The sequence below is a fragment of the Neolamprologus brichardi genome, chromosome 2 (genome assembly GCF_056152115.1).
Source record: "Neolamprologus brichardi isolate AB-2024 chromosome 2, ASM5615211v1, whole genome shotgun sequence".
Lineage (NCBI taxonomy): Eukaryota > Metazoa > Chordata > Actinopteri > Cichliformes > Cichlidae > Neolamprologus > Neolamprologus brichardi.
The window spans coordinates 2,713,517-2,738,605 of record NC_142105.1 but is presented as its reverse complement, the minus strand read 5'-3'; the positions used below and the strand labels follow the sequence as shown (position 1 = coordinate 2,738,605).

Genomic DNA, 25,089 nt, shown 5'->3' with positions numbered 1-25,089 from the left:
CCTGTGAAAACCAGCTTGGTAAAACGTGCTCTTTGTCTTATCTCCTTCACATCACCCTTAACTGGTTACGGCAGATGGCTGCTCCTCTTTGAGACTAGATTTGCAGGTTTCTTTCTATTAAAAGGAAGTTTTTTCTTCCCACTGTCACAGAAGGGTTTACTCAAAGGGGGTCTTATTATAGTTGGGGTTTCTCTGTATGAAGCGCCTTTAGGCAACTGTTGTTGTAATTTGGCACCATATAAATACAATTGAATTGAATAAGATTGTGTTTGCCTGTTATTGTGTTCCTGTTTGTGTGATGTTGTAGTTTATGCAATTAACAGCATCACTCATAATATCATTATGATGTCACAGTTTACCTAATAAAGAGTTCAGCAGTAGGGGAGTAGTACGGGAAGCATCTGCAGTGATGAGATGATCCTGCAGTGACCCTGTGTTAGTAGTTTTTGGTAATTAGAGAGTTGGCCGTGAAAGTAAAACTGTGGATTCTGGCTTATCTAAAATCTTGGCCTTTATTTATTGGCACAAATTTTGGGCAATGACTAAAACGGTTAGATCACAGATATAGAGAGCAGAAAAGAGCTCCCAGAGCAAATCAGAACTCAATCCTAGAACCTTTCTCCATCATAAGGAGCAGAGGTGTTTCGGAGATCCGGTATTCATCTGGGATTCAGTAAGACACTTCCTTGTCTTACTGACCAATTACTCACCTAAAAATGAACAGCAGGTATTGACAATAAACTGAGTGAAAAATTGAGATTTACTGATATATAATTACTATTTTAATATTTCTCTTTCTCTCCATGAGTTGAAATATATTTTTAAACTAATCTTTCATTGGTCTGCATTGGTCTCAGTTCATGAAATAGATGGGATGTTTTTAATAGGTCAGGAAAAAAGGCTGTCTTGACCAATAAAGAGTTGATATTATCTCATTATAATACCCATTATTGGGTTCATAGGTTTTGTCAAGCCAGCTGATGCAAAGAAAACATGCATATTCTAATTTAAAAAAGGCTAAAATCCTGTAGCTTATGCTCAGCATCATTCTGGATTTACCTCTAGCTCCACCGTGGGGTTATCGAGTGAGACTTCTCTTGACATATCTCATTAATGCTAATTAAATTCGCTACAAAAATGACCAATTGGTTATTATTTTTTATAGGAGCTTAAACCATCTCCTTAGCCCAAGAAACATTGGTTCACCCTGCTCTTCAGCACTTCGGGGTGTCATGACCTCTGAACTATAAAATACCCAACCTGCACATTTCCTCTGAAATGCAGAGTGTGAAGTGTTTGAGGTATTTTTTTACATCAGATCCAAGAACAAGAATAAACATCAAATAAACAGCGTTCAAAAGTAGTCAAAAGTAAAAACTGAATAATCTGGAAAATTGCAATAGAACATGAAAGAGAGGTGGTGTTACAAAGCGCAGGAGGAGGTACTTTAAGTGTACGTTTGAATCTATTCTCTCAGCCAATCAGATACATTTAGTCATCTGAATACATCTCACCGCCTTCACTCACTAAAATACCAGTAAGGTCCCCAACAAGAAACACTGTCAAAATGCTTGTCCTATGGATTACATTATTTTGTCTTCACAAAGGATGTAAGTGCCTTTTTAAAAAAATTGTCTAAAAATGTTCTCAGTTAAGAATTTATATGTCAAATACATTTGCACAGACTAAACCAGCTTTACAATGGAAAGTTACCACAGCAAACAAAGTTTATTTTTTCTGTTTTCTCTTATTTCAGATTCTCTGGTTCCAGTTGAAACTGTTCAGCTTGGTGAACCAGCAACCTTGACATGTGCTATTCCCAAAGAGCTCAGCATTAGAGGAGTCAAATGGTACAAGCAGAGCGTCGGGGATACTCTTAAATTAATAGTTACTCTGATTCAGTCTAAAGCTGATTTTAGTCCTGGATTTTCGAGCTCAAGATTTCGGATAAATAATGATGCAAATTTTAGCAGCCTGATCATTTTGGAGACAGTTCAAGAGGATGAGGGTCACTATCATTGTACAAACACAGAATGGATTGGAACTACATGGAGTGGGACGTATTTGTTAGTAAAAGGTAAGAAGCCAACCTACCTTTACAAACTTTGAAAATTTGTCCAAGCATGTTTTGAAGAATGTGATTTGCATTACACAGGAAACACTCAGAGGACATCAAACTTTGCAGTCAGTCAGTTGCTGATAGAATCAAATCCAGTCCGTCCAGGAGACACAATGACGCTCCAGTGTTCAGTCTTCTCTGACTCTGACATCAAGACGTGTCCAGGAGATCTCAATGTTCTCTGGTTCAGAGATGGATCAGATAAATCTCAACCAAACATCATCTACACTGACAGAAACAGAAGTAATGAATGTGATGAAAGATCTGACCATCAGAAGACATGTGTTTATCACTTCTCTAAGAACGTCAGCTCCTCTGATGCTGGGACTTACTACTGTGCTGTGGCCACATGTGGGGAGATATTATTTGGAAGTGGAACTACGCTGGTTATTCAAGGTAAGTTTATGATTTATAAATTAATTGGAAAAATGTGAGTTTCAGTTTTAAACAGCCAGTCAGAATTATTAGTAATTTTATGTGTTATTACGTGACATTACTGTCCAATTCTTTAGTTATAGAACCAATAATATCGGCAATGATAATATTTTTTTTGGTTTTTTTTAAGAATTCATTTTCTTTGTTTTTTGCAGAGTCATTCACAAAATCAGCATTTATTCACCTGGGAGTATTAATTGTTTGTTTGGGCATTTCTGTCATTGGAAATGTTTTTCTCATGTGCAACCGAACAGCAGGTAAACAATTTAAAGGTAAGAAATGTAAGAAACTACAAATATTTGAAAGGCTAAGTGTATTTCAGTTACACTCCCATATGGAAAAGAAATAGTAAAAACTTATAAAAGACTTGCATAAGATGTGGCCTACTTCATATAGTGAATCATATCAGGTTTATATGATTTACTCATGAAAGTGGCCACTTTCTCATTACTTTCATATATTGTTTTAGTATCCAAAACATACAAGTTTCATTTATATAATTTTTCAAGGGATCTTATATCTGTTTTCACTCTTGTATGCTTTTCATACAAGTTTCACACAAGACAGATACAAACGTTATAAGATCTTTTCCATATGGGCTTAAATGATGGAAATACTAAATATGTATTTATTATATATAGATAATCATATTACAAGAACTACTGTAACCATTGTACACATCATAAATTGTCATGGTCCTGAGTCTGAGGACTCGGTGTTTTGTGTTTCTTTATATTCTTCTATATTCTTGTTTATTCTGCCTTGTCTTTTGTTTTGGTTTGCTATGTGTCAGTGTGTTTGTTGCATGCCTGCCTGTGTTCCCTCTGTCTGTCCATGCTTCTCTGTGTCTGTTAGTTTCCTGTTTTATTCTGAAAGTTCATGTCTCATGTCAATGTGTTCAGTTTTACCTTTCTCCTGTCTCGTTAGCCTGATTTCTCCCTTCTGTTGTCCATTTCCTAATTACTCCCCTGTGTATTTAAGCCCTGTGTTTTCCTGTGCTCCCTGTCGCGTCGAACCCTCAACTTGCTGTGTGTTCATGATTTCCAGTCCTCCTGCACCTCAGTTTAGAGTTTTGTTTGCTTTTGTGAGTTTTATTTTATGTTAAAGTTTTGTTCCAGCAATAAAGCTGCATTTTCCTGAGTCCTGCATGTTGGATCCACCCACACAGCCAACCATGACATAAATAATTCTTGCAATAATGATTTTTTGTAGCCTCCATTAGTCAATAAATATTAAGTTCTGAAAATATTTCGTATTTGTCTTTATTATTTATCTTGTTCTTAGGAAAAGAAAATATATCAGATGCACAAACTGCCGCCTCACGCCAACCAGTAAGTGATGAAAATTCATCATTATTCACTTAAAATATGTCAGAATATATCTGTATAGCTACATAGATAACATTTTTTTAATTACTACCCAGACCGTCGTTGATGAAGAACTAAACTACGCTGCGCTGAATTTCTCTGAAAGAAAAACGAGAGGAAGAAAGAAGAGAGAGTGTGCTGAAGACAGTGTCTACTCTCAAGTTAAATGCTGACGTCAAGGATAATTTTAAGCATCTCCTCAAATTTAAATTGATCCTGATTTTTTCCTTGTTAAACATGCTGTATATTGGACACTTTGGTCTTTTCTTTGTTTTTGTGTGTCTTAATTAATATTTACAGTCAACAGACACCATCACTGGCAATGTTTCAGGGCTCTCATAGCGACATACTTGTGTTGTATTACATCCTTGATTTTTAACTGTATTAACTGTTTGTTCTCCTTTCTGCAATAAAAATCTGTCATTGTACTAGTGTATTGTACCAAAATTGCACCGATTTATTTGACTTTATTAGTGACTATCTTAGACATATATAAAAGGTACTGGTGGAGTTGGTACTAAAACACACTTGGGTAAACACGTTTTAAAAAAAATTCTGCTCGTGTTAAGCTAAGCTCAGACATAGACTGTATTTAAAAGATGGAAAACATAGCGTAAGATCAGCAATTGTTTTGTGAAGTCTTGTTGTGAATTGATGAAGTGTCTTAGGTTTTACCATGTTGATGTAACCAGACATGATAAGTGAGTGGTGGAGCTGGCAGAAAAACCAAAGGATACTGGAAACCCATATGATTATAACATGTCAATTACAAAGTAACCAGACCCTAAAGCACAATTTCCTTTTTGTTATTTTTGACTGTAATAGGGATCAGAAGTGTATAGGAATTTCTTTTACTTATGTATTAATCACATTATTTTATTGTATAATGCCTTGGTGCCACTGGATTTTAGCATGTTCACTCTCATACATTAAGACAAATGGTGGGGGTCTAGTAAGGAAGTTGGGGGAAGCAGACATTCCACAGGAAGAAACTTTTGTCTCTTCGAGGACTCTGGGAGGTAGCAAGGGAGTGTGAACCTTAAGGTGTGAAACAGCTGTGTACTGCCTTTTGTTCCTGGAGAAAGTATTTAACTGAGAGCCATGCTAGGCTCAGGGAGACTCTGCTGACCGTCTGCCCCGCGATCATGCAGGCTCTCCACCAAGCTTGGGTTTTCTGTTCTTTGTGATTTGATTAAAGAATTAACACAAAGATACAAAATAGGAGAGACCAAAACCAAAGGCTGACTCTAAACTGGGAAAAACTAAACTAACAGCAAAGCGCAGGGAACATGGAAAAACTACGGACCGAGAACATGGGGGAGACGAACAGACGACCTGCGAACGAACCAAGGAAAACAGAAGACTTAAATCCATAGAAGGACAGTGAAGGAAGTGGAAACACATGGGGAACAAAACTGATACAAATGGATGTGATGCCACAGGGGAACTGAACATACTGAACATGGACCACGAAACTATTAAAATAAAACAGGAAACACAGAGTCGTAGAGTGACACATGAGCTTGACACAGGAGGAAATGCAGATGGGAGAGGGAGCAAGCGATCACGAGAGAGAGAGGACAAGAGAGCACCAGAGAGAGAGACATGATGGGCTGGGGAATTATGGAATAAACATGACCGACAGGGGAGACATGGAATGACACACAGGAAGGGGAGACGAGACGTCTCGACAAGACACCAGGGAAACGGAAATATAACTAAACAATAGAGAGAACTCAGTACTCAAAAAATAGAAAAACAACCTAAACAACACCAAGAGCACAGTTTTGTTTTACAGTGGATATTACAAAACACATAAAAGCGCCATAAACTCAAAAGGCTGGTTCAAATGGCCCAGAACATTGACACAATAAGGCTTGAAACAGGTAAATCTAGTCATCAACTCAACATAAAAATGTTGAGTCACCCCCAGATTGTCAAAGGAAATATTTTGGGTCTAAGGTACTCGTTCATTAGCTTTAATTTTCTGGATCAGAAGCTACATTGATTGTTTTATATACACTCTATGACCTAAGTTCAAATCTTTATGCATAGTTGTGCCCCACCCCCACCAAAAAAAAGAGCCATATCTCACACTCAGCAGACATCGGTCTCGATATTAATGTTTGTGATAGGTCAATTATTAAAACACTAATCAAGTATGGTTTGTTTGAAAGCACCTCATACCAAACTTTCAAGCATGATGGTGAAATGAATGAATTAGGCTGTTTTTGCAGTCACAGGCTTCGTCACCTTTCCATCATTTAATCAACCATGAAATCCTCTTAATATCAAAGTATTATAGTGTAAAGTTTGAAGCCATCTGTAAGACAGCTGAAGTGTGAACAAAAGTGAGACAGCCTACAGGACAATGATCTCGTGCACACCAGCAGTAAAGGTGCTGCAATGCCCCAGGCACACAAACTTGCTGGATAGCGTAGTGGTTAGACTACACGCCTTTGGAGCAGAGGATCGCAAGTTTGATTCCTGCCTAGCCTTAGGACCCTTACTGTATCCAGTAAGGGTCCTAAGGCTAGACCCTCTATGCTAAGCGGGCCTACCGCAGACATGAGCGAGACAGATAAATATGAAGGTATGCCGGCTCGGACGTCGCCCGGATCAACAAGGTCCGCGTCAGGTGTTGAGGAACCAGGGCACCCTGACGAGAAATGGGCTACTGGAACAAGAAGGCATCGGTGGGCAAGAGACGAAAACAAGGCGTTGTTGGAATGCTACTACGCAAGTAACCCTGGCGGAATAGGATGAGGGACCTTTGGATTCTTCGGTACCCAACATCCACAATGACGGCGAAACAACTAGTAGCTCAGTGTTCCAACATTCGAAAGAAGGGACTGCTCTCACAGCTAGAGATTGACGAGGTACAACATAAATGCTACGGCAAGGGGGAGCCAGGACGCCAGGTCAGGGGGGAGATGTCATCACCCCCACCCGAGATGTACAAAGCCCCCAAGTGCGATCGTTGAGTGCGAGAGGAACCAAACTAAAGTGACCTGAAAGATAGGATCATGGCCAAGCTTGAGACCTTTATATTACGTGAAGTACCCTCAGAAGGTCTGCTAGATGATGTTAATGCAGCACAGTGCTAGGGGGCGTCTCTCAAAATGGGAGACGCCCCCTAGTCTCCCATCCCAAAATGGGAGACACCCCCTAGTCTCCCAGTTTGGGTGGTGGAGAATGACCAAGCTAAGATCCTGTGGCACTTCCAGATACAGACGGACAAAATGGTGGTGGACAAACAGAAGAAGACGGCCGTAGTAAACGATGTAGTGGTCCCGGATGACAGCAACATCAGAAAGAAGGAACACGAGAAGCTGGAGAAATACCAAGGGCTCAGAGAAGAGCTATCTATCTATCTATCTATCTACATATATATGTATATGTATAGATATAGATAAAGGTATATAAAGCAATATATACCTTTCAGCAGTAATGGTGACTTAACAGATGTGCAGGGTGCTGATTCCATAGGCACTAATGCTTCTTTGTAACATCATGCAGTCTTTTAAACAAGCTGGATGGTCCTGCACCTCTGTAGTCCAGAGGATTTTGGGTTCATGTTTTCCCAAAACACTGACCACCGAACAGTTCTCCACTTTGTCTCAGTCCATTTTAATTGAGCTTTCTCCCAGAGAAGATGGCAGCATTTCAATTCAATTCAATTCAATTCAATTTTATTTATATAGCGCCAAATCACAACAAAAGTCGCCTCAAGGCGCTTCATAGATACAGAGAAAAACCCAACAATCATATGACCCCCTATGAGCAGCACTTTGGCGACAGTGGGAAGGAAAAACTCCCTTTTAACAGGAAGAAACCTCCGGCAGAACCAGGCTCAGGGAGGGGCGGCCATCTGTTGTGACCGGTTGGGGTGAGAGAAGGAAGACAGGATAAAAGACATGCTGTGGAAGAGAGACAGAGGTTAATAACAGATATGATTCAACACAGAGAGGTCTATTAATACATAGAGAGCGAGAAAGGTGACTGGAAAGGAAAAACTCAATGCATCATGGGAATCCCCCGGCAGCCTACATCTATTGCAGCATAACTAAGGGAGGATTCAGGGTCACCTGGTCCAGCCCTAACTATATGCTTTAGCAAAAAGGAAAGTTTTAAGCCTAATCTGAAAAGTAGAGATAGTGTCTGTCTCCCGAATCCAAACTGGAAGCTGGTTCCACAGAAGAGGGGCCTGAAAACTGAAGGCTCTCCCTCCCATTCTACTTTTAAATACTCTAGGAACAACAAGTAGGCCTGCAGAGCGGGAGCGAAGTGCTCTAATAGGGTGATATGGTACCACAAGGTCATTAAGATAAGATGGGGCCTGATTATTTAAGACCTTGTATGTGAGGAGCAGGATTTTGAATTCAATTCTGGATTTAACAGGAAGCCAAAACAGGAGAAATCTGCTCTCTCTTTCTAGTCCCTGTCAGTACTCTTGCTGCAGCATTTTGGATTAGCTGAAGGCTTTTCAGTGAGTTTTTTGGACATCCTGATAATAATGAATTGCAGTAGTCCAGCCTGGAAGTAATAAATGCATGAACTAATTTTTCAGCGTCACTCTGAGACAGGATATTTCTAATTTTAGAGATGTTGCGCAAATGGAAGAACGCAGTCTTACAAATTTGTTTAATATGTGCGTTGAAGGACATATCCTGATCAAAAATGACTCCAAGGTTCCTCACAGTGTTACTGGAGGCCAAGGTAATGCCGTCCAGAGTAAGAATCTGGTTAGATACCATATTTCTAAGCTTTTCAGCGCCGAGTACAATGACCTCAGTTTTATCTGAGTTAAGAAGCAGAAAGTTATCGGCCATCCAAGTCTTTATGTCTTTAAGACATTCCTGCAGTTTAACTAATTGGTGTGTGTTATCTGGCTTCATGGACAGATAGAGCTGGGTGTCATCTGCATAGCAGTGAAAATGTATGCTATGTCTTCTAATGATGCTGCCTAGGGGAAGCATGTATAATGTAAACAGAATTGGTCCTAGCACTGAACCCTGTGGAACTCCATAATTAACCTCAGTGTGTGAAGAGGACTCTCCATTTACATGCACAAACTGGAGTCTATTAGATAGATATGATACAAACCACTGCGGTGCAATACCTGTAATACCTACAGCATGTTCTAATCGCTCTAATAGGATATTATGGTCAACAGTATCGAATGCTGCACTAAGGTCAAGAAGGACAAGCACAGAGATGAGTCCACTGTCAGAGGCCATAAGAAGATCATTTGTAACCTTCACTAAAGCTGTTTCTGTGCTGTGATGAACTCTGAAACCTGACTGAAACTCTTCAAATAAACCATTCCTCTGCAGATGATCTGTTAGCTGTTTGACAACTACTCTTTCAAGGATTTTTGATATGAAAGGAAGGTTGGAGATTGGCCTATAATTAGCTAAGACTGCTGGGTCTAGAGATGCTTTTTGAGTAAAGGTTTAACTGCAGCCACCTTGAAGGCCTGTGGTACATAGCCGATTATTAGAGATAGGTTGATCATATATAAGATCGAAGAATTAATCAATGGCAGGACTTCTTTGAGCAGTTTTGTAGGAATGGGGTCTAAAAGACACGTTGATGGTTTGGAGGAAGTAATTATTGAAGATAACTCAGAAAGATCGATTGGAGAAAAAGAGTCTAACTTAACATCAATGGTACTAAGAGTAGCTGTAGATAATATTACATCTGTGGGATGATTATTGGTAATTTTTTCTCTAATGATAAAAATTTTATTTGTGAAGAAGTTCATGAAGTCATCACTAGTTAACGTTAAAGGGATGGTTGGCTCAAAAGAGCTCTGACTTTTTGTCAGCCTGGCTACAGTGCTGAAGAGAAACCTGGGGTTGTTCTTATTTTCTTCAATCAGTGATGAGTAGTAAGCTGTTCTGGCTTTGTGGAGGGCTTTCTTATAAAGCAACAAACTATTTCTCCAGGCTAAATGATGATCCTCTAAATTTGTGACACGCCATTTCCTCTCCAGATTACGAGTCATCTGCTTTAGGGTACGTGTTTGAGAATTATACCACGGGGTCAGGTACTTCTGATTAGAGACCTTAGTTTTCACTGGAGCTACAGTATCCAGAGTCGTACGTAGTGAGGAGGTGAAATTATTAACAAGATAATCGACCTCTGTTGGGGTAGCGTTCAGATAGCTGCTCTGCTCTGTGTTGGTACAGGGCATTGAGGATGACAACAGTGGCTGGATTATATTCTTAAACTTAGTTACAGCGCTTTCAGAAAGACATCTACTTTGATAAAGTCCACTCTCCACTGCTGCATAATCAATTATTGTAAATGTAAATGTTATCAAGAAATGATCAGACAGGAGAGGGTTTTCAGGAAACACTGTTAAATGTTCAGTTTCTATGCCATATGTTAAAACAAGATCTAGAGTGTGATTAAAGTGGTGGGTGGGTTCTTTTACATTTTGAGAGAAACCAATTGAGTCTAACAACAGATTAAATGCCATGTTGAGGCTGTCATTTTTAGCATCAATTTCTGGATCATGATCACATATGGCATATGGCTCTTTGAATGATAGAACTGCATTAGTGGATGGCACAGTGCACTCTGGTCTCTCTTTCTTCTCCCTCTCCCTCGCTCCTTTCTGCCTGGGTGGAGCTCATTACAGGCCCTCGCTCTTGGCCCACGCACCTATGTGACTGCCACCACCTGCTGCTGATCTGGCTGAGTCCTCAGCTACTATTTAAGTCAGTGGCACAACTTCCTGCTTCCACACAGCCAGCATATGACAATGGTTGAGATGCATTATGGAAAATATGGAATCTATATTTTGGAGTAATTAAATATTTTGAGATTTTTTATTATCTGTTATCACTGAATTGCTGGAATCACCTATCAGCAGATATGTTTCTAATCGTTAGATTGCCATTAGAGTCTCTCTGTAACCTTGAGTATTCTAAGCTTAACCAGAATCCTTACACAACTCAGTGTTAATGGTTTGAAGTTTAGAATATTGTCACCCAATTTATGTTATTGTAGTTGATAAAGATGTTTGTATGATGCATAAACAGCACGACCAGTTAGCATAAAGACAATTATGGAAATTTAAAGGTGTTTTTGTGAGAGTGTTTTGGTTTACCGTAACGCCTCTTTTGTTTACTTTCTGTGTGTTAAAGAAACCCACTGTAAAACAACACTGTGCTCTTGGTGTTGTTTCGGTTGTTTAGGCCGGAAGGATGATTGATATTATTTCCATTGTGGTAGTAGAACGGAGCACCAACATAACAAACAGCCAATCAGATTGTTCTGAAATTGTTCCCTCCCACTTGATGTGATTATATTAAGGAGCATCATCTTAGTATGCCTAAATGTAAATGAGTCACAAGTAAATCCATCAGAAAATGCTGATTGTATTTTATATGCTGCTGGGCTTCAGAGCTGGTCGTAAGTTTAGAGTCGGCTTTTTTCCATATATATATTTCTCCAATTTAACATGTGTAATATAGAACTCTATATCTAACTACTCTGCTTAATTTGACTTTCAGGATGCACTGACTATGTGTTTTTTGGAACGAAGACTATTGGTGTTGGAGAAAATGTGACCCTGACATGTGAACGCCCAACATCTGAATATGAAGCAACCTTGTATTGGATCAGGATTGTTTCTGGAAGCTGGCCTGAATTCTTGGGAGGAACATTTACCTTTGATTATGACGGTGTTAAAACCACTCCTCACATTACAGCAAAGCAAGAACCTGGAACCTTTATTCTGGAAATAAGTCAAACTAGGCTAAGTGACACTGGTCTTTATTACTGCATAAAAGTGGACCAACTGGACATGGAATTTTTAAATGCAACATTTTTAAAAATTAAAGGTAAACAGAACTGATTATTTCTTACCCATGTTTACAAATCAATATCTTACTAAAATGAGTAAAACATGACTTTATTGATTTATGTATTTACATTAACAGTTACTTAATTATTTTCTAAGGGCCAGAGACGGCTATCACTGACATCATTCAGGTGCCTCAATCTGGTCCCCTCCATCCGGGAAACCCAGTGACTCTGCAGTGTTCAGTCCTCTCTAACCCAGACAACAGTGCATGTCCTGGAAATGACAGTGTGTTTTGGTTCAGCAGTAGATCTGATAACTCTCACCCCAACTTGATTTATGCTGATGGAAACAGTGATGAATGTGAGAGGAGTCCAGAGGCTTCCTCCACACAGAAATGTGTCTACAGCTTCTCCAAGAACGTCAGCTCCTCTGATGCCGGGTCGTACTACTGCGCTGTGGCCACATGTGGACATATAATCTTTGGAAATGGAATAAAACTGGACGTTAAAGGTAAATTTGAAGAATGCTATAATAATTTAGAATAGGCTAGTTTAACATCAGCATAAAAGGTTTTTTTTTTTCCAGTTTATAATGTCACTAAAAGTAATAATTATTACTGGGTGCTTTTATTTTTCCAGGACTCAACATGTGGGACTTGCAAAAGGCTAATACAGTTCTATTTCTATTATGTGCTGCTTTGGCTACAAGTCTGATTGTTATAGCCTTCCTGATTTATACCATCAAGAAGAAAACATCCAGTTGTTGGTGTGGTAATAAAAGTTATACTCACATTAGTATATCTATTAGCTTTGGTGCAAATTAACCATGAAGAAAGCATCTTTCACAGTAAATTTCTCTGTCTTTCAAACAGATGGCATGCCAGGAAGGGGTGATCAGCAGAGTCAGCAGGTAAGGTAAATTTAATAAAGAAAAATATAAAGTCAATGGTACATTAAGCTCTTGCATGTTTTTTTTAATTTAAATTAATTTAATTTCATCAGACAGTTGAGAACCCATTGATTTACTCTGCACCAAACATCACCAGGAGGAAAAGCGGCAAATTACCACAAAGGAGTGAGAAAGCAGCAGAGGGGGGGACAGTCTACACTGATGTCAGTGCTTTTGTGGTCGAGTAACTACTGTTATTAGGGTTTACTATTATTATTATTTTTTATGACAAACTGTGTGAAATGCATGTCAAGCTTCATTGTGGCTTTTATTTTAACTCTGAAACAAAAGACCTATACGGTTATATGATATTTACTGAAATAATAAATAACATATTATAATAAAATTATATATTTTAATATTATCATGTTCTGTTGTTTGCCCCGTATCTGTTATATGGGGCGATCGTGGCTCAAGAGTTGGCAGTTCGTGTTGTAATCGGAAGGTTGCTGGTTCGAGCCCCGGCTTGGACAGTCTCGGTCGTTGTGTCCTTGGGCAAGACACTTCACCTACCGCCTACTGGTGGTGGTCAGAGGGCCCGGTGGCGCCAGTGTCCGGCAGCCTCGCCTCTGTCAGTGCGCCCCAGGGTGGCTGTGGCTACAATGTAGCTGCCATCACCAGTGTGTGAATGTGTGTGTGAATGGGTGGATGACTGAATGTGTAAAGCGCTTTGGGGACCATAGGGACTAGTAAAGCGCTATATAAATACAGGCCATTTACCATTTACCATGTTATTTTCCAATTTCTGTGTTTTTTGTTTTTTTGTTGTTGTTTTTTGTTTTTTTTAGAAAAGGTAGAAGGTCATGCATATTAGACAGTCAACCACATGTACACAGTCAAAAATTAAAGTCTAAAATTGTCTAATTGAGGAAATTGTGTGATTACTTGACTCAACATTATGTGAGAGAAGGAAGGGAGCAGACAAGACAGCAAGTGTTGTCGTACAGCCCATGTACACAGAGATGATGAAGTAGATTCAAATGCAAGCGTGTGAGGAAAAAGTGGAGATAAGAGCAAAAAAGCAAAATGAGCAGCATCTGGCTGCATTTCAGTGACACTGGAGCCTCCAAAGCTGAGTCCATAATTTATAAAATTAGAAGCTGGCTAAAGTGATACCCGTTCTAATTTTCAACCATTTTCCCTTGTGGTGGACAAAAGGTTTCAAACCTCATGGAGGTTTTCTCTAGTAGAAAATGCATAAAAATAATGCTTTTATGAAAACAGTGAAAAAAATTGCTTTCTTGAAAAGACTAAATTTAGAGTTCAGTATTGAATATTACATAAAATAATAAGGAAAGCGTCTTTGAATGGCAATTTTTTAACTTGCTTGATCTGATGCTCACCAAAAACAAGCACAAGTATCACTTTTGAACTTTTAACTGCATTTTTTTATAAGTTTTATAGCTTTTCCTATTGAAAAGCCCCCTTATGGCCATTCATACAACACAAAGTAAAACAGATGCATCCCCAGATCTGTTTTCATACATAGACATGTGTGGAAACTAGTGAAACGTCAGAATCTCAGCTAAAACTCACAAAACCATTTCAACAACCACCAAACTGCTAAAACAACAAACGATAAAGCGCAGGCAGACAGCTTCCACATAAACATGTAAACACAAAGCAGCAAATCCTGTTCACCTGACAGTATGTACACAAATATGCCGTTGGATGCTGAAAACAGACATCTCAAAGAGTCAGAAACTGAAGGTTTTGTCACGCTCTGACCAACATTCACTGAACCAACAGCAAAAGAAGACCAAAACTGCACGTCACATTTAACAAAAACATAGTAATGAATTCCTACTGGTCTGCCTTACTTCCACCACGACTATCTCTCATTATGCTTCAAGACCAGTTTTGCATCAAAACTCTATTTTCTGCCTTATTTGCTCGCTTATCATGCAGCTGTCTACTGTAGAGCACCATGTTGTCACCCGCTTATTTAGTTTCCCCCCCAAAAAATGACTGCTGACACAAAAGCCTACTTTTTGTTGTTCAATACCAAAGAAATGTCAACTTTCACAGATTATGCAGAATTATGTCAAAATGCAATGTCTCTAATAAACCCTAGTGTGCAACTTTTATACTCCAGAAATGCCAGTTTTTTTACAACTACATTTCTAAAATGAGTGTGACACCCCTGCCTTAGACAGACTTTTGTCAGTTGAGATACTTCCTCAGTGTCTGAGCCAGAGCTTATGGACTGGATGGGCAACTTGACAGGGAGGCATTTGTCTCACCTCTTACCTCCTATTTATTTATTTATTTTTTTTAAATGAGGAAGTTTTTTTAATACTCATATATAGTTGAGAAAATATGTCAATAGAATTTAGCTCAGTAGGCACCTTTTTGGATGGGACTGGACCCCCAAAGGCTCCATAAAGGCAACAGTGTACTCATCCAGCTGAACGAGGAAGTAGCTGGATGAACAACTGCTGACCAAGCATTGCTATGTGACATTTGACCCATCTGTTCCAGTCCAAGGACATATCTGCTGAGTCATCATTGAATCATTCAGTCTTTTGTGCAATCAACCAATCACCTCCCACTAACACCACCTAGATGAGTCATCGATGCACTCCAAGAGATCCAAGGGTCGGCCAGATCTTCAGACTGCCTGTTTTTTACATGAAAACAAGACACGTGTTATAATCATAACTAACCCAAAAGTAAAACCCAGTAATTTACTGGGTATCTACAGTCATTTCTCTATGAAAAGTCAACCTGGAAAAAAAAATAATAGTCTTAACACTTTTTAGTCCTTTATAAAGCATACAAAGAACAGGGGAAGGATTACTACAATTGCTAATGAAATAAGAAAAATCTGTGTTTAACCAGGTTCTTGTCTTTGGTTTTATGCAAATGGAGACAGAAAGTGAGTAAGACAAACTTGCAGAGAGGCAAGTTTGCAGAGCAGTTTGCTAGAATGGTCTGTATTTGTCTACCAAACCTTTCCACAACTATAGATAGCATTTTATACTGTTAAAACAATGTCTTTGTTTAAAAATATGCAATAATATTTATACATATGATAAAAACTTTCTTTATACTCTCAAATGACTTTGAAAGGGCCTTCTGCATTTTAGTCATGAGAACAACAAGCAAAGCCACAAGCAACAACTATACTGACAAACTAAAGTTGTGGTGGGCCATTTCTCCACCCCTTGACCAACTACTGAAGCTGTTTACTCAGAACAGAACTCACTGTGTGCTTTAACAGGATATGAAGTGAGCAGAGACGTCAGCAAGCGTCTACAACTTTATGCATCTCTCATAAAGTGTTACATGTATGCAATATTCATACAACTGTATTTAAATGTATACTTAATTTGATCTTTCAAATTAAAGTACTTATCCATCACTGTGCTAAGAGAGGCACATATGAACACACTTTACCAAGGTTTCAAAACTATAGTCAATAATTTGCCATTAAATAATTTCACTGCCACAAAGGACAGGGAGGGACAATTGATTAGCACCTCCCCTCTTCTGAAAGCAGCTATAAAAACATAGAAAAGTGTAGAATAAAAAAAATAGTCTAGTTTGTTTCCTTGTTGCTGTACCCTTCAAATACTCTTTTAAATGTGTTCTGTTATTATTTTTACTTATATATAGTGTCAATCTGCTTGATGGAAAAAACAAAACGAGAGCAGCTTCCTGAAACTGAAGTATAGAGTGAAACAGGAAGAAAAGCTGCTTTGCATTTACACCTTTCTTTGAAAGCCCAACCACAGAAATGCTTAAGTTTCCATGCACTGTTTGTTTGTCAGCGATGACTGTGACTTTAGGTTTGTCTTTGTGTGCAGACATTAAGAAAAGGCAGAATATGCAAAGTAAAACAACTTTTTAAGAAAAAGCTTTTCATGTTCGCCCTTTAAACTTCACATTTACTTCTTAAATGCTTACCTATGGTATATTGTTATGTGTAAATCATCATGCACATTATTAATGTGAAGAATTTTTTTAAAATTATTATTATTGTAAGCAGTGAAGTGGCAGAACTGAAAGTGGTCTCAGACGGGAGGCTGTCATGTAACACAGATCTCTAGCTTGACCAAAACTGAGATTGTGGTTTCGTGCTACTATAGATTTTTCTGCCAGGAACAGACACACGTGATTTGGTAATGACTTGATTCAAGCACAGTCCACTGCTTTTTAGGGCCAGATTTTAATGTAGGTGCTTTCATTTTCCTGACATACAATATAACAGGCTTTAGAGCAGGACTGTGACTGCAGAGGGTGTGAATGTCTTCCTAGTTACTGTTTTGGTTACACATACCAATGAAAACTGGATCTGTTTTCAGTTTTATGCATGTATCAGTGTTTGTGTTTTGATGGGTGGAGTTTAGTAACTTGTTAGCAGACAGGTTGCAGCCTAATTAACCCCCACACTTCTCTACTTGTAATGACTGACACTGTTCCAAAAAATAGTAATGTCAAAGTATCTTACTGTATATTTTACAGTGTTGTACTGTCTTTCTAGAATATCATTAAATCTACATAAGTAGACTGTGATTTTACATGTCAAAGGTAAAATAACATAACATCACTGTAAATATAGTAAAACACAATTTACTTGTTTTTTAAATATATATTTTTTGTACATATGCATATTTAGATTGTAAAAATACATTCAGAAATGTATCATAATTTCACAAATATTTGTCTGTTATGTGAGAGAATGATCTGTTAAATTCAAATGTAATACTATGGAAAAATATATAAAATGATCGAAAATTAATGAGAATAATCAATAATTAAAGGAGTATTTGAATTATAATTGTGCTGAAAATTACATGTCATCTATGTCTGATTCAATAATTCAGAGGTAACAAGTGAAAATATAATTAATAGGAATAAAAACTAAAAAAAAACATATAAAACATTGCACGGCCACGCTGTGCTAATTATATATTTTAAAAAATAAATGTAGAGGTAGGAATTGCAATTAATATGAATCTCAAAGTATTCACAACATTGAACAGAAACAGGCCTCTGCACCAGGGGTGAGGGCGTGGCCATGAAAACAATGTGACATGGCATTGGATGTTGGGACACATAATAACATGACGCTAAGCATCGGCCAATGAATGTGAACTAACAACCACAAGGTCGCGGGTATGGCTGCACTGTAGGAAAACATCCTAATATAAAAGTATTTTACTGCATTTTACAGTTTTGCTCTGTTCTTCTAGAACATCATTAAAGTTGCATAAATAGACTGATTTCACATTTCAAATGTAAATTAACGTTAAATCACTGTAATGTAATGAAACATAATTTTCATGATTATTAAATGTATCTGTCTGTACATGAGCATATTTAGATTGTTAAAATAATTCACAAATGTATCCTGATTTCACAAATATCTGTCCATTATTTGAAAGATCGAACTGTTGAATTCAAATGTAATGCTCTGGAAAAGTATATAACATGATTCCTATAAGCTTGTGTTACATCACATAAGTATTATGTGCCGGTTCGAGCCCCGACTCGGACACTCGCGGTGTTGTGTCCGTGGTCAAGGCTCTTCACCTACCACCTACTGGTGATGGCCAGAGGGGCCGATGGTGCGATAGGGCAGCCTCGCCTCTGTCAGTCTGTCCCAGGGCATGCAATCCATTATTATTTAAACCAACTGTTAACTGTATATTTCTGTACATTTACGTATTATGATTCATATTGCCACATTCATTGACCTTGTCATTGACACAGAGGGTTAACGAGGGAAGTGGGAGCACACTGGGAACACAGCTGACTCAGATAATCATAACAAGACACAGCAGTAGTAAACACAACACTGACGGGAGACTGTCAAAGTAAAACCGGAAGTACAGAGGTGCAGACAGGAGGAGAGAGAGAGCACAGGCATAGCAGGCCGGGGAAACATGGAATAAAACACAAGGAGGGGAGACGAGGGCTCACAGATACACAGAGGGGCACACAGGGGGCAAAGTCACAAGGGGAAATCAAAATAAGGAACAACTTAACAGAGCAACCCAGGAACCATGGCCTAAATAAAGAACAAAATACAAAATACAAAAATGCTGGGCCAACATGGCCCAGGATCATGACACGTAGGAATCAAAACACTTGTGATATTATCTAGCAACTAGTCAGAGTTTACCATTAAACTGTTTACTGTTAGGTTTAGTTCTTCAATTTATACCAATGGATGTTAATGACATAACTGACATGAGATGATGACATGAGATAAAATATCCACCCATCCATTCTCTTTCACTTACCAGGGTTGTAAGGCACCGTAGAGCCAGAGGCCATTTAGCCCCTGGACAGGTCACCAGTCTTTCACAGAGAGTCAGATATCCATTTGCACTCACATTCACACCTTTGGCTAATTTAGAATCACCAATTAACCTAAACCCACTAACTGCATTTCTATGGACTATGGGAGGGAGAGAACCCACACAAACATGGGGAGAACATGCAAACGCCACAGAGAAAGACAACAGCCTGGATTGTGGAGTCAAACTCAGGCCTTCTTGCTGTGAGGCGACGGTTTTAACCCCCATACTACTATGATAAAATGTGTGTTTCACAACTATTGAAAATGTTAAAACACTGAACAAACCTCCTGGTGTTCAGTGGCATAGCAGTAGTCCCTGCCATAGCATCCTGTCATTATGAGCTGTTTACAATGGTTACAGTCATTATCTAGGCTTATGCAAAGACAGTCTTGTTTAACTTTGACGATGCCTTAACCAGACTGAAACACATGGTTTTTGCAGCGTTCAGTGATCAATAAGATTTTAACTTTTAAACAATTAAAATGAATTAAATATCACTTAAATATCACTTAAATAACCATACATGTAACTAGAATTACAATTTTAAATTGTAGTTCTTCTTTTAAATCATTAAGGGTTAATTGTTTACAATGGCTCGATAACTGTCATATTGGCATTAATATAAAATGTGCTTCAGCTTTGTTGTGTTCTTGTTTCTAACTTTCAGTTTGAGAAACTCACAAGAATCAAATATGAGATGACAGGACTTACATTTGGTGTTGTTTCATGTGCTTTAGTTGGAACAATGGTTGATACTGTTTCCGCTCCAGTAATGGAGCGATACACCAACATAACAAGTAGCCAATCAGACTGCTCTGAAATAGTTCCCTCCCACTACCAATATTTATATCTGGATGATTCTTTTATATTAAGTTATTTTACAACAGTATCAGGAAGGTAATACAACAAACAAACAAACAAAAACAAAATCCAGAAATGGTTGTATTTTATTTGTTGCTGACGCTCAGTTTTGGATGTAAGTATTTGTAGAGACATCAGATTTACAGCTGATAAATATATTTCAATTATTGCCATTTCAATTGTGGATTATTTAAGTGCAATTATGACTATTTAAGTTTTAGACTTAAGCAACCTCTATTGGACATACAGATAAACAAATAAAAGACTTTGTGGACTGGTGCCAGCTGAACTACCTCCAGATCAACGCCAGTAAAACCACGGAGCTGGTGGTAGACTTCCACAGGCACAAGCACTCTCCACTGCAACCACTGAACATCCAAGGTATGGACATTGAGGCTGTGGACAGCTACAGGTACCTTGGTGTTCATCTGAACAACAGACTGGACTCATAACTCAGACGCCCTCTACAGGAAAGGACAGAGCAGGCTGTACCTGCTGCGGAGACTCAGGTCGTTTGGAGTGGAGGGCCCACTCTTGAAGACCTTCTATGACTCTGTGGTGGCCTCTGCTATCTTTTATGGTGTGGTCTGCTGGTATGGCAGCATCTCTGCTGGGGACATGAAGAGACTGAACAGGCTGATCCGAAGGGCCAGCTCTGTTCTGGGATGCCCTCTGGACCCAGTGGAGGTGGTGAGTGACAGGAGAATGGCGGCTAAGCTGTCGTCCCTGTTGGACAACATCTCCCATCCCATGCAGGAGACTGTATTTTTACTCAGTTGTATAAAGCATTTGTATTCTATTTTTTTCCTATTGTATATTTTATTCTATTTTATTCTACTGTATATAGTATTTTATTTTATTCTATTCTGTACAGTTGGGTACTGTATTTATTCTTATTGTATTCTAATTTTTGCTTCATAACTTTTGCACTGTCCACTTCCTGCTGTGACAAAACAAATTTCCCACATGTGGGACTAATAAAGGTTATCTTATCTTATCTTATCTTAAATGCATGTAAAATTTATGCTGGGGTCTTCACTCTTAGATAGGACAGAGCACCGTAAATCAGATAACACTCGAGATCTAACCTAGATGTATTGCCTAAACCTAACCAGGAAAATGATAATAATCAATGACTGAAAGGAAAGTTTAAACATGGTCCCAGACAGGACTTAAACCCCTAACACACCTATATCATTACATTAACATTTTATTTTATTTTTTTACATTTTAAAGATGAACATTTTAAACTGGTAAGGATCCATCATGTCTATTGAGAAACACTGAACACTTAAAAGGGTTGTTTGAAATGATATGAACAACTGACCAATACAATCACTTTGTAGAAGAACCTGCTGACACACAATGAGGACAGAGAGTAAATATTCAAAAGCAAAGATGAAACAACTACAAGATGAACCCCTGACATTAATTAGAAAATGAATTTACCTTATAATTAAAATGGCTAAATATATAAGGAAGAGATGACCTGCCCTGGACAACAGAAATGTGTGACAGGAAGTGCATTTGAGCCTTTATTCTGTGGTAACCAATCAGATTCATTTGACAGTGTGACATGCTGTAATACCTCCTACAGTCAATGAAACACCTTCAAGCTCAAAGAAAGACACACTGTCAAGATGATCGTGTTATTGGTTACACTGCTTTACCTCCATCAAGGATGTAAGTATTTTCTTTATTTTATTTTGTATTCCGTGTATTCTGTATTCATGTTCATATTCATATTGTTTTCATGGTTTTCAATAATCACTGTGACTTAATATTGTAGACTTTCTATGTTTTCTTTGAATTTAGATACACTTATCCCGATAACTTCAGTTCAACTTGGTGAAACTGTAACCTTCACATGTGATCTGCGTAAGAATTCACAGTTCAGCCGTAGAGAAGTCGACTGGTACAAGCAGAGTACCGGGGACTCCCTAAAATTAATATGGACACTGAAGGAATCTGCACAACCTGAGTTTTCTGCTGAGTTTAATCAATCGAGATGGAAGGTTAATTACAATGAAAATTCCACCAACCTGACCATTTTGAGGGCAAACCAAGAGGACGAGGGAATCTACCACTGTGGAATCACCGAGTGGTTCAAGAATACTGAATGGAGCGGCTCATATTTGTTAGTCAAAGGTAATAACGCAATCTAATTACAAGTTTTCCCTAACTTTAACCTGTAAAGCAGCAGTGTTAAGGAAAAGTAACATCATCAATAAACATGCTGTGAAAACTGACATAATAATTTACATTTCATAAAATCTAAGATACATTTTATCTATTTTTTTAACTAATTTTAGTGATTTCATAAGATATTCCAAGTGAAATATTTCAATGCAAGGTACACAACTGTGTAACATTTGCTAACACTGTTTTATTTAATCCAGGACGCACTCAAAGGACATCAGACTATACTGTTGTTCAGACACCGCTGAGAACAGTCCAGGAACCAGGAAACTCGGTGACTTTTCAGTGCTCAGTCTTCTCTGACTCGGACAAAAAGACATGTCCCGGAGATCTCACCGTGCTCTGGTTCAGAGCTGGATCACATAAAAGTTATCCAAAATTAATCTACACTGACAGAAACAAAAGTAAAGAATGTGATAAGAGATCTGACCCCCAGAAGAGCTGCAATTATACTTTTTCTAAAATCGTCAGCTCGTCTGATGAAGGGACTTACTACTGTGCTGTGGCCACGTGTTGGGAATTATTCTTTGGAAATGGAACTAAACTTCAAATAGGTAGGACTTTGAATAATATGACAGCTAGTTTTCTGTGTCTTTCAGAATCATTAATCATTTCTGTCCTTTTTTTCTAGAGCAAACGGCAGGTTCTGAATTTATTGTGCTGGTTATCGCAATAATCTGCTTGTTTATTTCTGTGATTCTTAATGTTGTTTGCATCTGTTGCCGAACTCCAAGAGCAGCATGTAAACAATTTAAAGGTAAGTGTTATTCACTGACTCTAAATCATTTTCAATAAATTGTATTTGGTACATATGTTATATACACTTTTACACTTGATATTAGCTGCTGAGTGCACACCCTGTTACATTTGAACACATCAAAGTCAAAAACATAATTTTAATTTTTAAAAAATTGCATGAGGTAATGTGGATTTTTATTGTTTTAAATCAACATTATGCCCAGAAAACAGCTCTCCACAAGCAAGACAAGATGCCTTGAGCCAAACAATGAATGAACATGTAAGTGATAAGACTAAATCATATTTGTTAATTCAGGGAAACGATTTACTGTAGCTTTATATAACAGTATGAATTTTATTTTGCATAGACTGAAAGTGGACATGATCTAAACTATGCTGCACTGCATTTCTCTGGAAATAAAAGTGCAAGAGGAAGGAAGAAGAAGAATGAAGTGGAAACTGAGGAAACGGTGTATTCTCATATCAAAAGCAGAGTGTGAAAGTGTGTCTATACAAAACTTTTAACACTGATTTGTTTAATTGGAAATAGAAAATACAAAGAACTTATTCCTGATTTTGCTGAAAACACGATGTTTTGCTTATACTGTTATTTACATATTATTGTGTTTGCCTGTTCTTGTTTTCCTGTTTCTGTGTGATGTTACAAATGATTAAATTAACAACATGACTCACAATATCAATATTGTCTCACAGTGTTAATCGTGACTAGCTTAAGTCAGTTCAGTCTGTCTGCATCCACCTTCAAACTCATTGAGATTGGAGATATTTTTCACTCTAAGTTTAATTATTCTGACTTCAGTCTTGCACCAACATGATTTGTCATTAAATTTGCGACATAAAATACATGTTATTCTTGGCTTTGGAAATGGCTAAAGAATCAAACAAGGTTGCAAGGGGCACTTGTCCAGATTGCTCTTTGACTTTTTTGGGCGGAAAAAATATCACGCATTCCTACATAGGAGACACTATGGTGGGGAATCTACAATTGGATGAGAGATGACCTGACCTGCAATTCCCAAAAGGTTGATTCTGTTTATCTGGACGTAGCGTTTTCAGTGGGAGAAACATTTCGTCACTCATCCATCATTAGCATATAGACTTAAAAAATAACTTCTAACCCAATGCATAAAATAAAACTGAAAGACTCTTTTGTCACATAACCAAAATAAATTGTGAACTCCTTCACAGAATTCTACAAAAACATTATATAGAAATACAGACTGGATGATAAGATCAAGAAGCTCAAGATTGTAAAATGCTCAGAGAAACTGCAAAACCCCCAAGAGCTACATCCAAGAGTCACCAGGTCTCAGCATGACAAAAGTTAAAGTTCATGACAGCATAATCAGAAAAAGATCACACTGCCTTTTGGTACTGGCAGAACAGCATCAAACAAACCATAAGACTTCTGGAATAATTACTTTTGGACAGACAAGGCCAAAGTGGAGATGTCTGACCAGAATGCACAGTGCCTTGTTTGGAGAAAAACAGACACACAGCATATTAGCACCAACACCTCACACTAACTGTCAAGCACAGTGGTGAAAATATAATGGTTTGGGTTTGTCTAACAGCTTGAGCTTGGCCAAAACATGCGAGTCGGCAACAACGATCACCACTCAAACAAATCTACAGTATAACAGCTGGATTTACCTGCTGCAAATAAACTTACCTACAAAATACCTACCTGGCCTCTCTCTACAATTATGTTGTAACTATGGGAATCCAGCCTGCCTGCTAACAGCCACTCCAAAGCTCTGATTCAAGGACACAACAAGTGAGATTTCACACTGCTATCATGAATCTAGTAAAGATTTAGCAGCCCTTCCTTGCCCATTGCTGACATCCTTTCTATGCTTTAACATAAACTCTAGTCACAGCCCAGTAGAGATAATGCCCATGTACCAGTTGTCCACTGAAAGACTGAAAGACCAAAATATAACCAGATTCTTTAAAGAATATGTTGACGTATTCTTAAGATTGTCCAATAAAATGTAACCAAATAAATGTTTTAACATACCAGAATTAGATCTCCTTCCACTTGGCTATTAGTGCTATTTGACTGAAGTATCTGCTTTGAATTACTCTAAAATTTCAACAGCACAAAATGCTGTGAATTTCAAAGAATAATAAATAAATATTTCACCACAGTAAATTCTTACATATCAGATTATATTACATTTAATGACTGACTTCATCTGAAGGGCATCAACTTCAGAAAAGGAAAAGGAAGAAACTTAAAATTACTGCGATTAGCAGCAGGGTATCGAC

General features: G+C 38.1%; 3 protein-coding genes across 4 annotated transcripts; all 3 read left to right on the top strand.

Annotated features, from left to right (window-relative positions):
- The first annotated feature begins 1,567 nt into the window (after positions 1-1,567).
- On the top strand, positions 1,568-4,094 carry LOC148106041 (signal-regulatory protein beta-2-like). Its single transcript, XM_087830180.1, has 5 exons — positions 1,568-1,610; positions 1,757-2,077; positions 2,156-2,515; positions 2,710-2,849; positions 3,948-4,094. The coding sequence occupies exons 1-5, from the start codon at positions 1,568-1,570 to the stop codon at positions 4,092-4,094; spliced, it is 1,011 nt and encodes a 336-aa protein (XP_087686306.1).
- A 7,209-nt stretch (positions 4,095-11,303) lies between these two features.
- LOC118455845 (uncharacterized) lies at positions 11,304-12,876 on the top strand. Of its 2 annotated transcripts, none has more exons than XM_087852258.1 (6): positions 11,304-11,346; positions 11,448-11,777; positions 11,897-12,250; positions 12,379-12,510; positions 12,612-12,649; positions 12,751-12,876. In XM_087852258.1, the coding sequence occupies exons 1-6, from the start codon at positions 11,304-11,306 to the stop codon at positions 12,874-12,876; spliced, it is 1,023 nt and encodes a 340-aa protein (XP_087708384.1). The 2 variants fall into 2 exon arrangements, with proteins under 2 accessions (XP_087708384.1, XP_087708379.1); XM_087852253.1 differs by having other exon boundaries at positions 12,742-12,876.
- Positions 12,877-21,500: 8,624 nt separating this feature from the next.
- LOC118455288 (signal-regulatory protein beta-2-like) lies at positions 21,501-23,297 on the top strand. Its single transcript, XM_035913764.2, has 6 exons — positions 21,501-21,543; positions 21,676-22,008; positions 22,260-22,613; positions 22,691-22,816; positions 23,022-23,077; positions 23,166-23,297. The coding sequence occupies exons 1-6, from the start codon at positions 21,501-21,503 to the stop codon at positions 23,295-23,297; spliced, it is 1,044 nt and encodes a 347-aa protein (XP_035769657.2).
- The last annotated feature ends 1,792 nt before the right edge of the window (positions 23,298-25,089 follow it).